This window comes from Ochlerotatus camptorhynchus, unplaced genomic scaffold (genome assembly GCF_037179485.1).
Source record: "Ochlerotatus camptorhynchus isolate MF236.1 unplaced genomic scaffold, CSIRO-AGI_Acam_v1.1 ptg000171l, whole genome shotgun sequence".
Lineage (NCBI taxonomy): Eukaryota > Metazoa > Arthropoda > Insecta > Diptera > Culicidae > Ochlerotatus > Ochlerotatus camptorhynchus.
Genome location: NW_027040661.1, coordinates 688,884 through 705,439, shown reverse-complemented (window position 1 = coordinate 705,439; position 16,556 = coordinate 688,884). Strand labels below are relative to the sequence as shown.

The following is a 16,556-nucleotide window of genomic DNA, read 5'->3' as shown; positions in this document are numbered from 1 at the left end:
TTGTTCTAGATATTTTGGTAAGTTGTAGATATGCAGCCCACAAATGATTAAGTGGCTAATTTGCTTGCAAATGTAGGCAAAAATAAATGCAACGGTCATGTATAATCCTGACGATTGCCATATTGAATTTTCAGGTTTTTCCGTGTTTCCTAGTAAATAATTCCAATATCCCGGCATTATAAATCATGTCTTGCCACCAATTGAAAATATCTTTTATACATATATAAATCCTTGTTTCAAATTGACAAAATTTTGTTCAAATTTAATTGTGCTTATCATTTTTCCTTGATTTGTTTTCCTTGATTTGTTTTCCTTGATTTGTTTTCCGTCGATCTTGTTTTCCGTGCTGAGAACCAATGCTACCGACACCTGGACCCATCAACTCATGAAGCAACGGGAGCAACGGCTTTACTTCCCTCCCGAATGAAGGCGTGAACAGAGATGTTATGCCTCAGAACATCCCGGCGGCGCCGACTGGAATTGAACCCAGGCCTGCTGGGGTGAAAGGTAATTACGCTTACCACTACACCACCGGCGCCGCTATGTGCTTGTTTTATTGTACCACAATTTTGATCTCAATTCGAAAGGTCCTGGATCGTGATCTTTCGCTGGTGCTGGGAAGGTACGCAAAAGCTAAGCGTGTCATCAGGGAGAAATTTCCTGCTGAGCTGGGTCTCGAAATACACACAGGAGTGCGAAGTTTTTTGGGCGGGGAGAATTTTTTTTTTTTTTATTCTTTATTTAAGAGATTTTTAGCCTTAGGCTAGTTCATCTCTATGGACGGGGAGAAGGAATTCCATCGTTGTTTCATTTTCTGAATCGGAAAGCGAACATTTTATGCAATGGGATAAAAACAAGTGGTTCTTGTGCAAAATGGAAGAAATCATAATAAATTCCTGCCCTAAGCGGAAGGTCCGGAAGCAACCGGAAAAGGTAAAACAAAAAGAGGATAAAGAGCCCATTGGTAGCTGTACGTACGTTGGTATGGTGGCAGGAGGTGCACCGTTGGTCAAAAGAGACAAGCCAAGGTCTGTATCCACATTAATTCGGACGCCTTTAAATCACTGTAACTTTTGAAATATTGCACGTATGAGTGAAACATTTCGCTGAGGTATAGCTGGGAGTCATTGATGAAAAAGACTATGATTGGTGTTTACATTCCACTTTTTAATGTTCAAGATGGCGACGAATGAAAAACATGTGCGCGAGCGGATTACGTACGGACGTGATGCTAATCCTGACTTGTCACTACGGGAACTTGGATATACCTAAATCCACTGTTCACGGTGTGCTCAAATCATTTTCGGAAACCGGAAACATTGGACGTGCTGATCCTGTCATGGTCCGATAGGTGAAGAGGATATTGAAGGAAAACCCGGATCTCTCTGTTCGAACGGTGGCTCGCAAAATGGGAATGTCTGCAGGTTTTGTCCAGAAATCAAAACATCGTTTGGGGCTGAAGTCGTATAAAGTAAAAACAGTTCCAAATCGCGACGACAAGCATAATTTGATAGCAAAATCACGGGCTCGACGTTTGCGCTGCGAATATTTGACGAAGTTTTCATGCGTTGTTATGGATGATGAGACTTATTTCCTGGAGGATTTCAAGCAGCTTCCAGGGCTGACTTTCTATTCTACTATGGCCAAAAATGCTACAACTGAGTATTTCAGGACGAAGAAGGCATGGAAATTTCATAAAAAATACCTTATTTGACAAGCAATTTGTACGTTAGGTTGAAAGAGTAAATCTTTCGTCACTACAGGCACAATCAACAAGGAGATTTACCAGAAAGAGTGCCTGCAGAAACGATTGCTACCCTTCATCAAAAGCGACAAAGAAAATCCTGACCCGATTTGGCATCATGTCATTATGCTAAAACTGTGATGGGTGGTACGAAGCAAATCAAGTGAATATTGTCTACCAAATTGTCCAGAGTTACGTCCAATCGAGAGATATTGGGTTCTGATGAAGTGGAAGTTTTCTGGAAAGAATCAAGGAATCAAAGATATCAAATACTTCCAACAAATTTGGACAAAGACAGCCTGAGTCTAATGGATGACACAAAGTTCGAAAATTTTATGCCAATATCGAATAACTATATTTTGACTTCGTGAATTTTTAAATCATATCACATGAATCTGAAATAAACAACTTCAATTGAAATATAATGCGAAATTTGTGTTTTACCGAAGGCATCATATCAAGGAGACTGACAACTCTTCTAATTTCTCATACGTCCGTTATGAGACAGCCTGACAGGTACAATCGCGTCATCTGCCGCTCAAAGGTAAATGCTCCGTTCGACTGTTTCTGCGATGATTCCAACCATAGAAGAAAGGTGTGTGTATTTGCTTATTATTCTATATATTGCTTCCACCTTTGCCCAAGCGCAGCGCTACTGTATCTGTCGCCTGGAGTCTGGCAAAGTTGCCAGTCTTCGGTTTTTCTTAAGTTTTGATGTGTTCGGATTAGATAAAGAGAGCTAAAAGTGCTTGAGAGAGAAGCATTAGAAATGGACGTAACGACTCCGGAGGCCAAGGAAAACTGTGAAAGCAAGCGATGCCCAAAAAAACAGGAGCCATGGATCATCTTCGACTGTGGTGTTGAAAGTTCTTCGACTGTTGTCCGACTCAGGGAGCGAATATTACATAACAAGCGCTAATGTCTTCCTTGATTTCTTTGCAGACTTTGCTTACCATGACTGTATGCATAGGAGATGACAAAGTGCATAACGAAGAAGAATTTTGTCTTTTTGCTGAACCCAACACTGAGTGGCGCTCTTTGCGTTGGTGTCGTCGGAGCGATGGATACACATTGAGTTTTCGTTATTTCTGGGTGTGTGTCTGTTCTCTTCTCTACTGCTTTACACTTACGCAGAGTGAAAGGCAAACAAACTTTGTGTTTGCTTGAGTCTCACTTTGTTTATTTCATAAATTCAGTACATTGCGCGCATTGAGTGATCAGATGCCAGCCCTGGATAGATGTGGAGAAGGGCTTCCCTTACCCGAGCAGGAACGAATATCTCGATACCTTAAATTGGTATGGATGAGCCTGACATAAGAGGTAAAATACCAAAAAAATAATACCAAAAAAATGTTCCCACAATACCATTCCAATACCAATATTACGATAATGCAATACCAAAACTGTTGCTTCGGCAACAGAAGGAAAACGCAATCCAGTTTTTAACGTTTATTCTTGGAGGAACGGTTAAAGTTTTCTGCAGACGTGATTAACAAATTATTAATGGCCATATAATTAACCTTACGTTTTGTGCTGGTTTCCGGTTCGCTATCCGGATCGTCGTAGCGGTATACGTCAGCTTACAACAAATCCACGCTGGAGGAGGCTGGGTTCTATTCACGGTTCGGTCTAGGAATTTTTTGGGTTGAAAAATTTATCAACTTTCTTGGGCATAGGAATATGATTGTACTTGCCACACAATTATACTAATGCAAAAATTGTACAGGCATCGAAAGCTCTCAATTATTAACCGTGGAAGTGCATCTAGAGCACTAAGTTGAGAGTACGCAATAAGCTAATATGCGATGAGCAATAAGCTTAACTGAAGAAGAAGAAGAAGAAAAAGAGGAAACAGAAGAAGCAGGATAATAATGAGAAGAAGAAGATATGAAAGAATAGAGTTAATAGTTCCGTTATAGTACAGCAGTGTGAACATTGTATATAGAAAGTAGAAAGCGAGCAAAGGACAATTTTGAGGAAGGTACAGGTAGTCGTACTCAGGGGTTGAAACAGTTGACGTTTTTTACTACACTCGCTTCGTTGTCGTGCGCGACAGTCTGTTTGTATTCGAACACTCATGCTCTACCGTCGTCTCTATCACACAACACGAGCGGTAGAATAACATTCGAGGTAAAAGAAAATTATCAAAATAGCTATCATATGACATGTGTGATTTCGTTGTAATTCCTCAATTTGGTGTAAATCAAACCATTTCTGATCAGAAATATTATTACTAGGACATCATAGCTTGCTATTTTCAGAATTCACACAAGCACACCATCAGCAGCTCTTATTATGAGAAAAAACTAAAATACATACATTCGTGACGGTCTTCGGCGACAGTGTCGTATGACAGAGCCTGTCATATGACATTTTAGTTTGGTACTGTACTATGATAGCTTGTTATGCAAGTGACGGAGGCAAAGGCAGTCAATTATCACAGAAAATGTGTCGACTACCGTGACCGCTTACAAGACTGGTCGTACTAGCTACTTCCAACGTTAGAGACATAGGGAGACCAGTGATGTCTGCGAGAAATGACGCACTGATTTCCAGTTGTATACACAATATTGAGATTGAGAGGGTTGACTGTAAATGTATTTTAAAACTGCTCAGAATTAACCCACAGCATATTCAGCACAGCGGTCAACTTTCACTCAATTTTGCGATCAACTAAGTACGTGGCCGAATTGACTTAAAAAAATCATAAAATAGCGTTACATTTACTAAACGTTTCCTTAGGGAAATTTTGTTCATCATGCAGCATATTTTATTTTGAGCAAAATTATTAGTTTTGACCCGCTTATAAACATAAACGATAACATGTGCCATAATCACTTACGTGATGTTTGGAAATTTTTCAAATAATTGAAAGAAGACTCTTTCTGATTTCTTCCTTGTGGCCCGATCCTTAAACAATCCAAGTGTAATCTTTTAACACGGAGTCTAAACTTTATACTCGACTTTAAATTGCTAATGCCATTTGGAGCACTTACTCTTGAAATGCAATATCATGAGGCCGCCATCTTGGATTTCAAGATGGCATCAGACATCGATTTCCAGTCTCCATACGTCATCCCGATTCCGAAAATACCCATATTGAAGGGTATTTGACTGTAGGTATTTCCCAGTTTCTATATAACCAGAAGCCGCCATATTGGATTTCAAGATGGCATCGGTCATCGATTTTCGGACTCTAGGCGTCACCCCGATACCAAAAATACTAATATTGAAGGGTATTTGTCAGACTTCAAAATGATTTCCCGTTCCTTCGCTACCAATATTGTCAATCAAAATATGTGACAACTATTCTTTATGAACAACAGTCTCTTAATACAAATATATTATTTACTCGCCTTTTTGGGAGCACTGCTACACAGCAAAAAAATAATTTTGATATCACGTCAAAGTGGATGCACTACAATCATGTCGAAAATATGGTGTAATATTACTTGCTAAAAAGGACAAAATTATCATTTATACAATGCATGAACTGACATTACGCTGCTTTTACTGCATTTGTTTATTTATGTGGTCATAAAAATTACATGAAATTTTCGACATGATTGTAGTGCATCCACTTTGATGTGATATCAAAATTATTTTTTTGCTGTGTATTTAATTCTTGACACTGGTGTGAACCAAGAACGGTATTTCCGGTTTTGGTTTCATAGATTTAATCCATGCACACCGTTCAGATCTCTTTAACCCAAACCAAAATTTTAGCACACCGGTTGTCGGTTTTCAAGCTGCGGTTCTGTGCATCAACTCGACAACCGGCAGTCGGTTTTGATTTAGATCGCCAAGTACACGAAAACTCCAACGCATCAGCGTGCACTAGCGTGGCCCACAAAAATAAAAGTTCTAATTTTCCACGGGTCAACCCCTAAATTTGAGCCTATAGGTGAGAAACCCACTATCCGAAAGTTTAAGCTCATTTGATTCTAAGATGTGCTGGCGCTTTTAGTTTGAAACTTCATTTATAAGCAACTCTTTCATCAGATGAGCTTAGCTAACTGAAAAAATGAAGATATCAGGTTTATTAAATTTTATCTTTGTGCACTTTTAAGTTTTTACCTGAAAATGGATCACTGTGGAATGAAGTCATGCATAACCAGGCGGCCAGAAATCGCTCCAGTCAGTATCAATAAGCACCTATCACAGTCATCATAAATTTTTTCACGACATAAATTATGATAATTGTAGGCTTTCGCATTGATTTATCGTACGAAGAACTTCGTAAAGTAAAGAGCCGTAGCTGCTGGCGGGTTTCGTTCTCCGCAGGTCTGTATTACTGGATAGGTAGGCACACGTCAGGAAGATCATATCTCATTGTATCGGCACTTTGCCCAGATGCAAATTGGCACAAAAAAGATTGGCACTTTTCCATACTTATATGGCTGCTTGGTTGGTGGCTCGTTAGTTACTATACCTTAACTAGGTGTTGAAATCAGCATATGTACGCGCAATGGTGTGACATGAGGTCGGAGAAGCGATGAGATGAATTTGTGCTCTGTTTTGGTACGTTGTTTTTCGCCGCTGGTGTCTACTTTATGAAGTCTAATGTGTATTTTATGATCCCTGGGGTGTATGAAATGCGGAACTAAGGTTATGCTTTTGACAATACAATGAATTGAAGATAAAGTTCTTCTTCTTCCTGGATTATCACAATATTACTGGAACTCATTCCTGCCGGTCTTTTGAGCACATGAAAGCGAGGTGTGTTGTAAGCTCAATTATGCTCATCAGCTGCAATTCAATAACCGTATACTTGTGATAGATTCAAATGTCTATTACCCATATAGTTTGACTCTAAGATATGCTCAAAATATTAAGATTACACTAAATTTCACTGCATTATAAATTGTATATTTTTCCATAGTTTATGTCATACAGAAATATGTATGTAAACCCCTTAGCTATTTGGTGGGTGATCCCCAGGTTTTTCTGACAAAACGTTATCTAAAAATCAGTCATATGTATATGTTAAATCACAAAATATCCCTACAAACTTTTAATTCTTTTACGCGACCCATAAACCTTTATCACAGGCTTACGGGAGAACAGTCCATAATGTCCTGGGGTAAAATGACCCCGAATGGTTTTTCGTTGCTTTCCCATTATTTGACGTAGCATATTTTTGTTCAATTTTAGACCCCCACCCCGCGCGCAGTTTGTTTTGCTATACCTAATACATGGCCGGTCACAGCTTCTGAAACATATCTCTTCCTCTTCAAAATGCTACGTCATTTATGCATGTTCCCGAAATATGTAATGTTTTGATTTTTAATTGAATATTACATTTTACGAACTTTTTTTTACCCAACATAAGCTCCATGAAGGGATGTTTTGGGTTGTTTTCATCGACCATTTCTCTAACATCCGTATGGAAATTAACAACAATTCCATGTTGTTAAATATAAGGTAAAAACGGGGTGGGTTCAAACTCAAAACTAATGCTTTGTTTACAAACGACGTGAACAGTTTTGGGGAGATTTTAGACCCCCAATCCCCTGATTCCTGCCTATTCTTTACAAACTATAAAAAAAGTTGATTGGAAACTTATTTAATTATTAGAAATTTAATTAAAAAATCAACAATAGCCATTTGGGAGTGAAGCAACACGATGCTGTCTGGGATTTGTGGACAAATAGACACACCACCATTTCACTGGTTTCGCTTTTTATTGATTTCATCTCATTGCGCTTATACGTCTACACTATGATTCATTGCCGGTTAGAAAATTAATGTTACACTTGTTACGATCCTATCATAAAGTCTAGCAGCACCGCCTATTCAACCAAAGGGGCAGCATTGGTTGGCAATAGTGCGGTATTCTTTGTCCTATTGTTCGGTGCGTTCTGCGATCGATGATGCGTTCTGACACGGTCGCCCGAGGCCAATTGCAGTGAAGGCAGATTTTCATTTTGGATCGTTGCTAATTTACCGCATCGATAACGCATCACCGTTGCAAATTGTTCTATTGTTGTATTGTCGAAGTAATGTGTGTTCCAGTTTTGCGGTCTGGTCACCTCGATAGATTTTTTTTTTTGTTAGTGCGATTTGGGCTTATGGCGCTTCGAGGTGGGTCATGAGGTACACGTGAATGTGTTGGGCAGGCAGGTCCGTTGGTTTGGAGTCAATGAGAGAGCTTAGTACCGGTATCCAGATTGGGGATTGAAGCTTTGTTGTCTGCTTGTAGGTGGCAGGTACTGGTTCGATGGAGCCGACTGGTAGCCTTGGACTGGAGTGGCAGTGTTTTGGAACTGTTGCTGTGGTGCCTGGTACTGCGGCTGTTGCTGAGGTGCCTGGTACTGCGGCTGTTGCTGAGGTGACTGGTACTGTGGCTGTTGCTGAGGTGTCTGGTACTGCGGCTTTTGCTGAGGTGTCTGATACTGCGGTTGCTGCTGAGGGGCTCCATACTGCTGGCTCGGGGCTTGATATTGAGGCTGTGGAGCTCCGTACTGTTGGTTTGGCTGTTGTTGGTTATATGTCTGTGGTCCCTGGAAAGCAGGATTCTTTGGTCGAGCAGCAGCTTCAGCGAACAATTTGGCGTGCAGATCGTAAGCTCTGTCAAGAAGATGAGTTTAACATTAAATAAGCTTTCAGTCAATATTAACGTGATAACTACTTACTCCTGCAGCTCCTGTGGCAGTGTTGGTGGAGTAGGTAGATGATCTCCGACTGGTTGGAAACCACCAGCATCAGCCTTGTATTGAACGCTGTACAATTTGCCATCTGGTCCGGTATAGGAATATCCTCCGGAAACGATCTGTTCTCCCAGCTCGGGTCCAATTTTACGATTGTAGCCCTCTTCCTGGTGCTGGATGCCATTACCGGTGGCGTAACTGTACAAAGCGATTAGATGCAGGAATGAAGCAATTAGTAGTAATCAAACGAATAACGAAAAATGAGCTTTGCGCTGACTGCTCTGTGCAGAGCCAGGAAAAACCTGAAGGGCCATTCGGCATCAGTCACTATAAAGTGATCAACAAATCACTTTAAAATAGAAATTATTAATTAGCGTCAGCGTTTATATCTTGATGGATGATGACGACGACGTGTAGTGCTGCTCGTCGGTGTTGAGGTGATTCATTGGTCTAGGTCGAGGTCGAGCGGAGAGCCACAATTGGATTGGATATAGCCCTAAGGCAGATGTGACGATCAGTGTGAACTTGTGCTGAGCTCGCACGAAAGCAACGTGCATGGATTTGAATAACGGGGCAATAATTTATTTGAGCGTTGGAGGTATGGCGAATCGTGTGCATGAAATTATCTCATAGAGGTTGGCAGGTTGGACGTTATTTTTGTTGATATGAAGACTTGTTGTTTCAAGTTCGGTAGAGTTTGATCCCGCACGTAATAACTGCGCTGGTTTTGGACAGTTGCTTGACATTTATTTGAATGGGTTTATTTTGAAGAGCAGAGAAGTACTCGCAAAAAGACGCTACATCAAGGTGATAATGTGTGTGGGAGTTTTGATGAATGAAGGAAATTGGCAGTTGTATCATCCATATGAATGCCTTTGCTTGAAGCTGATTTGTAGGTTTTAAATGGATTGTTGTTGCATGAATTCATTGCATTTTAAACTGCAAAAAATAAGATAACTACTAAGTTGAAACGATACGAAGACTGGATGGAGAAAAGATACAATTTCAATCAACTTTTTCAAGTATTTGACCCTGGGTGTAATTCATGGCAATTTGGTGGTCGATTGTTTTTTATACGGATGGATCGATTGTTTTTTATACGGATGGTTCAAGATTGGACACTCAAGTGGGAGAAGAAGTAACTGGCCTAGGGATAGACATATCGGTTCCTATGGGCAGATGGCCAACTGTGTTCCAAGCTGTAATCCAAGCAATTTTAGAGTGTTCTATTATATGTTTGCGTATAAATATATGCATAATGTCCGACAGTCAAGCTGCTCTCAATGTTTTAAAATCGGCGACATGTACATCAAAACTTGTTACTTTTTTATATTAAAACTTTTAACAGGTTTTTAAATTTTTAATTTTTCGACAACAATTTGTGACGTTTTTCAGTGTGTATTTTTATCTTTAAAGGCAATCTAGGTTCCTGTAACTTTGTTTAGACATCATTTCACGTAGATGAGCCGTTTCCGTGCTATAATTTATTGAAGAATTATTCGAATTTTCATGGAATTCAGAGAGGTAAAATCTAAAATTTGTTTGTTTTTTCACTAATGAGCCTGTTCACAAATAAATCATAATAATTTAACTCGACTTGCACCATTAGCAGTGATTTTAGATTTTCTTACAGAAGATTTTGAAGCAATTAAAAATAAGCATTCGGCATTATAGTTTCTCAAAATTGAATATTTGAAGTGCTCTTTTGTAGTATATCGTGTCGCTTGAGAAAAGTGTTCAGGTTTGAAACGCAAAACTACTCACAAAATTTAAAAAATTAATTGTTGTATATTGTATTTGGAGACAAAATGATGTTTAATAATAAGGCCATAACTCACAAGGCCAAATGGGTCATTTGTTTGAACATGGAAAAATGAGAGAAAGACCATTAAAACTGTTTTAGAATTTAAGAGGTGTGATTTTGTTTTAATTCAAAGGCCTGGAAATAGTTTCAATACATTCGAAACAGAACATTCAAGAATGCGAGACATTTATAATTCATTCAGATTTCGAAATAATGATTCATGACCCAGTGTAAAAATAATTGTTTATATTGTGGAAGTTTCAAAATACGGCACGTATTTAGCATTATTTTCATCAATCACTCAGTGAAATATGCAAGTTTCAGCTTCATGATTTTTGCTTTACACCCGAACACGACCCGAAACCTCCGTCACTGCTAGCAGCAGTAGCTTCGTCAATCTGCAGTCTACCATAGGTGACGAGTAAAGAAGGATAGCAAACTATACTTTCTCTTTCTAAGAAAACGATGTGCAACGGAATCATTTTTAGCGTCAAGTCAACTCTCAGATACAATTTTACACGTTGTGGATAGCCTCACAATAGCAAAGGAGCTTGTAAAATCAATATCATGCATGATATTTTGCTCCAATATCACGCGTGTTATTAAGAGTGTATGAGAGTGCAAAAATATCGTTTTGTTAATGATTATGTCATCACTGAAAACAATGTAAGAAAAAGTTATTATTGATTTTGAGTAAAATTGAAAAAAAAAACTAAACATAAAAATGTTTTTTGTTGGGTAACAATTCATGAAATTTTCATAGAAATGATGTAAAACATACGGTTTTCAAAAGGCTCTCAAACGCCAACCCGAACGAGTCTGAATGAGTTCTCACCATTAATAATTTATCGATAAATTGAAGTTTCAATCGTCCATAGACTATATGATCAGCTCTCGTAAGATTCGACTACTTTTTTAAATAATGAAAAAGTACAAAAATACTTAAAATTTACATTTTATTTAGTTTTTTTTTTAAACAAGCCAAATCATCAAATATTTAAGATCTGTTATCAATCATCTAGCATTGAACAGAAGGATCTCATTTACTGAGAAATATTGACCATTGATTATTTTGTTTACATATGATAAGGGCTTCTGCTAAATAGTTGAGTTTCGAAAAAAGAGCTCTAAATTATGTCAACGTTTAAACCTTTCCAATTTTTTAAAACATAATTTACCGTATTCAACCATTGCTTCTCTGTGCAGCATATATTTAATGGTACAAAAAACATCATAGAAAAGCTTATTAACAGTTTTTTTTTCTTATTTTAGCCAGGGTTTTTTTCTAAGTACCAGGTTACTCCACGAGTAACCAGCTCCAAAAAATCGAAATTATTCAGAAAAGTTTCAAAAACTTCAGGGAAGTTTCAAGACCTATAGGAAGTCCAGAGCTTTGGGGAAGTTTAAACATCTTTACGGATAAGTTCTGAGAACGTAAGGGCAGTTCCATAAACTTCAAGAAAATTTCGTGAACTTGATGATTGGAGAACTTCATGACAGTTCCAATAACTTCAAAAAAAATTCCAGGAATGGGTGACCCCGGCGTAGTGGTTAGCACCCATACCTCTCACGCTAAAGTCACGAGTTCAAATCGCACCCCGGATCAGTCACGAATTACCCAAGTGACTATAAAAAAATAAAAAATAAACATTTCAGGAATGTTACATGAGCTTCAAGAAAACATCCGAAATAATGTGTTAACTTTAGGGAAATCCATTCATTTTTTTTTTGATTTTTTGAGCCATTCGAGAAATAGATGGATGGACAGAGGATGTACTAAGAAACATGTCCTGAAATGTTCAAGAAAGTTGGGAGTTCCATCAGGAACGGGATCTTGAAAGAAGTTCCAAGAATTTAAGGAAAATTTTGAAAACTATATGTTAGTGCCATTAACATTATAAAAAAATGCGGCAGTATTTAAGAAGGTCAAATAATGTCATGTAAATTCCAAGAATGTCAAGGGAGGTCCGAATACTTCAGGGTAGTTCTGGCGACATAAAGAACAAACAGAACTACGGTGAAGTTTTGAGATAAGATTTCAAGAAGCAAGACTGGTTCATCTCTGATGGGGGCCTCCCAATTTAATATGTTTGCGAATTGGTGGATAGCCCAGAAGGGGACCTCCGAAAAGAGTTCGATGAGCAAAGTAACGTGAACGTTGGGGCAGTTCTGAGAACATAAAAGTAGCTTCATGCATATCAGAAAAATTTGGGGAATTTCTGAGTTCTGAGAGCTTTAGACAATTTTCGGGAATATATAAGGCAGGAAATGTAAAGAATTTCAAAAAAATTAGAGATATTCCAGAGAACATAACAGAAGTAAAAAACTTCACAGGAGCTCCAATAAATTTAAGGAAGTACAGAAAACGCTGGATAGTTAAGGTATCTTCAGAGCACTTTAATTAATGTTAGTGCTATTCTATAAATATCATCAAAGGAATAAGGAGAATTTCAAGGAAGTTCCAAGAACATCAGGAATGATTAGAAAACATCAGAGTGGTCCACACATTTTTTAGGAACTTTAAACAAGTTCCAAGGAATGAAAGCAAATTCTGAGGATTTCGGGGAAGATGCATGAACAGACTGCGGGATTATCAGGTAATATCTGAGACCTCCTTTAAAACTTCAGGCACTTCATGGAAGCTTCGAGAACTTCAAAGAGATTCAATCAGCTTAAAAAAAAAAAAAAAGACTACAGGAGATTTTGAGAAGTTCTAAGAAATTTAGGGAAGTCATGAAAGTTTCAGAGAAGTCCACAGAAAAAAACTGTGAATACTTCATAGAAATTACAAGAACCTCAGACAAGCTAGGTCCAGAGATCTTCAGACAAGCTCAGAGATCTTAAGGGTATTCTCAAAAACTTTAGGACAGCATGTCAAGGAAGTTTAAAGATCGGTAAGGGTTAGTTTCGATTAATTCTGGACAGCTCCATAAATTTCCGGAAAATTTCGAGAAACTTAGAGTTTAGAGAGTTCTGGGAATATCAGGAGAGTCTGAGACAACTTCTGAGAAATTCAGAAAGTTTCCTACATATTTTGGGAACTTTGCCGAAGCCCAGAAATTGTCCGAGAAAATCTTCACTTTATGAGAATTGCGCGAACTTCCGGTAGCTTCAAGAGCATCAGAGATGATCAATGAACCTCAAGGAACTTCAAAGCAGTTCCATTAATTAATTGCAAAAATGTCCAAGAATTTCAAAAAAAGTCTGTAAAATTACAAAAAAAATCAGGAATATTGCGTACTTTAGTTTTGTATGCATTCCCTTGATTATAAATATGGGCACTCATATAAGTGGTGTATAGATTCAATGTGGGCGGAGCAGAATGTGCTTAATCAGTGAGTAACCAGATTTAAATTGACTGAGTATTCCTTTGTGCGTCTGACAGAATGTGTTCCTATCGAACTGTCAAAATGCATTGCTTCATTCGATTGAATCGTTTTTTTTTTTAGGTTTTTAGTAACAGTCGTACATACTAAAGGGATTTACTGCAAATTTGTGCGAGAATTCGCTTATAATCGATTGTCTTTAAAGTACTGTGATCATTAAGAATAGTGTACCAAATGCGCTATAGTATTTGGTCAAAGGCACAATGCTTATAGAATTACACTTCCACAATTATAGGTGTAAAGGCAACGGAATGTTTAGGAAATACTTTTTATTTTTATGCAATTTTTGCTAATCGTTAAGATTGTGTTATAAAACAATATGGAAAGGATCAAAAACGCAATTTTAGACTTTTGACAATATCTCAACGATTGGATTCTCTATATCAAATCATACGGTACGTACGGAAAGGTAAATAAATTTAAAAGCCATCAGTATTAATAACATTCCGTTTGGTGCTAAACTGCGCTAGATTAAAGAAAGGCTAAATGCGGGTTGTGATTATTAGGCCGGAAATGGGGTAGTTAACCCTACAAGCTTGTCATGTAAGTCATGTCATGTAAGCTTACATGATGATCTTTTGCATCAAATAAACATTCATGTTAAATTATGTAGAATTACTTGTTCTCTGCTGTTAATTTATATGTTTTCATGAAAATGATGGAATTTTACAACATTTTCTTCATGTGTATTACGCAACTATAGGAGCGTTTGTCCTATATAAAACTGAAAGATACTATTGCATTTCCCACACTTAAAAGAGGGTAGAATTAATAAAGTTCAATACAAAATTATCAATAAATCTGTTTGTTGAAGAGCAACACTTGAGAAAACACCAGTCAGGTTTGAAACGATACATATTTCAATCTTTACATTTGTCGAAACTCTTAACGGAATCTCTTTATAGTGTGTTAGTTTATTTCCTTTTAATTCCGTTATAATTGCTTATATTTTGACAGATATGCGTATTTTATCTACTACTTGCAGACTTTATCATTCATAAAATAATGAAAAAAAAATCAAAACTGCTTTCAAAATTTTGGAAAAGCAAAAAATCTAAAACAGTGTTACGCAATACTCAAAAACTCAAATCCAATGGATGAGATTATGAGTGTTTTGGTTAAAAAAGGTCATTGCTTTAGATTTTGACGTTATTCAGTGAACTTAGTCGTGGGAAAACTAACAAAACATTCATGTGCAGGTCAACAATTGACGTTTGACGTTTATATCAGTTTTGCACTGGAATATTTATTTAGAGTTGTGAGTGCGTGAAAATGCATAAGATTCTCATGCTAGAAACGATCAGAAGTGCTCAATGAATGAGACTTTCGAATGCTTTATGAAGGCTGGTCTAGAAGTTCCATAAAATAGGCATCTATTCTAGGAATCTAGGAATCTGACTAAGAAGCCAATAAAATCTTCAAAATCACTTGTTTTCATTGACACTGTTAAATTTTCTGTTACAACTTTTCAATTTCTTGATGCTTTTTTATAGTTTCACCGGCGAATAAAATGTTTCAACTTACAATTGTTTAAAAACAACTTTCCACTATACATGCAAAATTTAGTTATATATGCCTATTTTTAGCTGTGTAAGCAATTCTGGAGCTAAATTTGTTAGTTGCGGTATTCTTATTGCTGAATCCCATCATGAAATCCGGCAAAAGGAAAAAAAAAAAAAAAAAAAAAAAAATGATCGAATCCGTAAATACGGATTCCGGACTGTATATTATTTACCATTCTGATGTTGTGAAATTTCGCATAAGCACAGTTTTTACACTTTACAATCACTGATAACTTCCACTCATGCAGTTGATCACTGATTTCAAAACGCTCTGAGCTTCACACCGGCACAGATAATGCTTTTTTTGTAGCCAGCACTGAAACCCAGTCCGAGTCAATCACACTCCAAAAGTTCATCTGTTTGACCTCACGTGGCTTTGATTGCACTTGAAACACACTTCTATCATACTCACTCGAAGCGATAGCTTCCATCACCGTTGTTCACGTTTTCATATCGCAGAATCGGGATGGGGGTGGTACGTGGTTGCTGGAAGCCTCCCTGGAATCCACCTCCGGGTTGGTTTGCACCGACTCCACTGTAAGATTGTGGCTGTTGTGGCTGTGACTGCTGGGGATTGTATCCAAACTGGCCTTGACCCTGGCCTCCACCAAGAGGAGCCACCGAAGGATATCCACCCTGGTTGCTGGCCTGGCCAGTGGGAGGCAGATATTGATTCGAGGGAGCTCCACCGAATTGGTTATTATCCTGCCGGGGAGTGTTCAGGAAATTTCCATCACCTCCACTGCCTCGGCTAGCACCAGGTGGAGCTGGAGCTCCATATAGGTTATCCAAACGGGCCGATAAAACACTTCCTACCAAAGCACACCACAGGATCTAATAAGAATCCATGGACGATATAAGAAAAGGAACACTTTTAGTATCCAGGAACATCAAATACAACGAAGAAACAAAGGAGCTACACGAACCGTTTGGCTTATCATGATTGATTACGTTTCGACACGATCAGGATGCTATTAGTAATTTCCGAACCTGATAACAGGATAAAGGAAATAGATAAATTTGCGTTCTTATAGATCGTGTGGCTCAAACACTTTTTGGGGAGCCAATGTGTGATTGGGATGAGATGATCGAAGCGACTAATGCTGGGAAAAGATGAGTTTGCGATTTTATACAAGCAGACAATCGGTTCTAACACCCGGATGATGGCGACCGTTCCAAGATTTGCGCGCAGTTCAAGAAAAAAAAGAAGCCCTCACTGACAAGAGTAGTTCGCCATTCACCACGCTCTTCGTGTGCCGCCTCGAAGGCATATCGCAACAAGACGCGCTTCACTCATCACACAATCATCGATCGTCGCGCAGCATCATCGCACGATCATCATCGTCATTGGCGTCACAGTCAGTGCGCACAGTGATAGTAGTAACAGGTGAAGATGATAGGATGAATCGT

General features: G+C 38.2%; 2 protein-coding genes across 2 annotated transcripts in view; one reads left to right on the top strand and one right to left on the bottom strand.

Annotated features, from left to right (window-relative positions):
• LOC135701666 (uncharacterized) overlaps nt 1-16,556 on the top strand; it is a 410,000-nt gene that overhangs the window by 55,997 nt on the left and 337,447 nt on the right. The window lies entirely within an intron of this gene.
• LOC135701658 (pupal cuticle protein 36a-like) lies at nt 7,390-16,260 on the bottom strand. Its single transcript, XM_065222507.1, has 4 exons — nt 16,073-16,260; nt 15,559-15,980; nt 8,380-8,592; nt 7,390-8,314 (listed from the first exon to the last, which is right to left on the bottom strand). The coding sequence occupies exons 1-4, from the start codon at nt 16,085-16,087 to the stop codon at nt 7,897-7,899; spliced, it is 1,068 nt and encodes a 355-aa protein (XP_065078579.1). The 5' UTR covers nt 16,088-16,260; the 3' UTR covers nt 7,390-7,896.

Bases quoted from the DNA above. Each gene is read 5' to 3' on its own strand.
- LOC135701658 (XM_065222507.1), bottom strand. The intron at 8,593-15,558 runs GTGAGTATGATA...CGCTTTGTACAG, and splicing joins GATGGAAGCTATCGCTTCGA to TTACGCCACCGGTAATGGCA. The intron at 8,315-8,379 runs GTAAGTAGTTAT...TCTTCTTGACAG, and splicing joins CTGCCACAGGAGCTGCAGGA to AGCTTACGATCTGCACGCCA.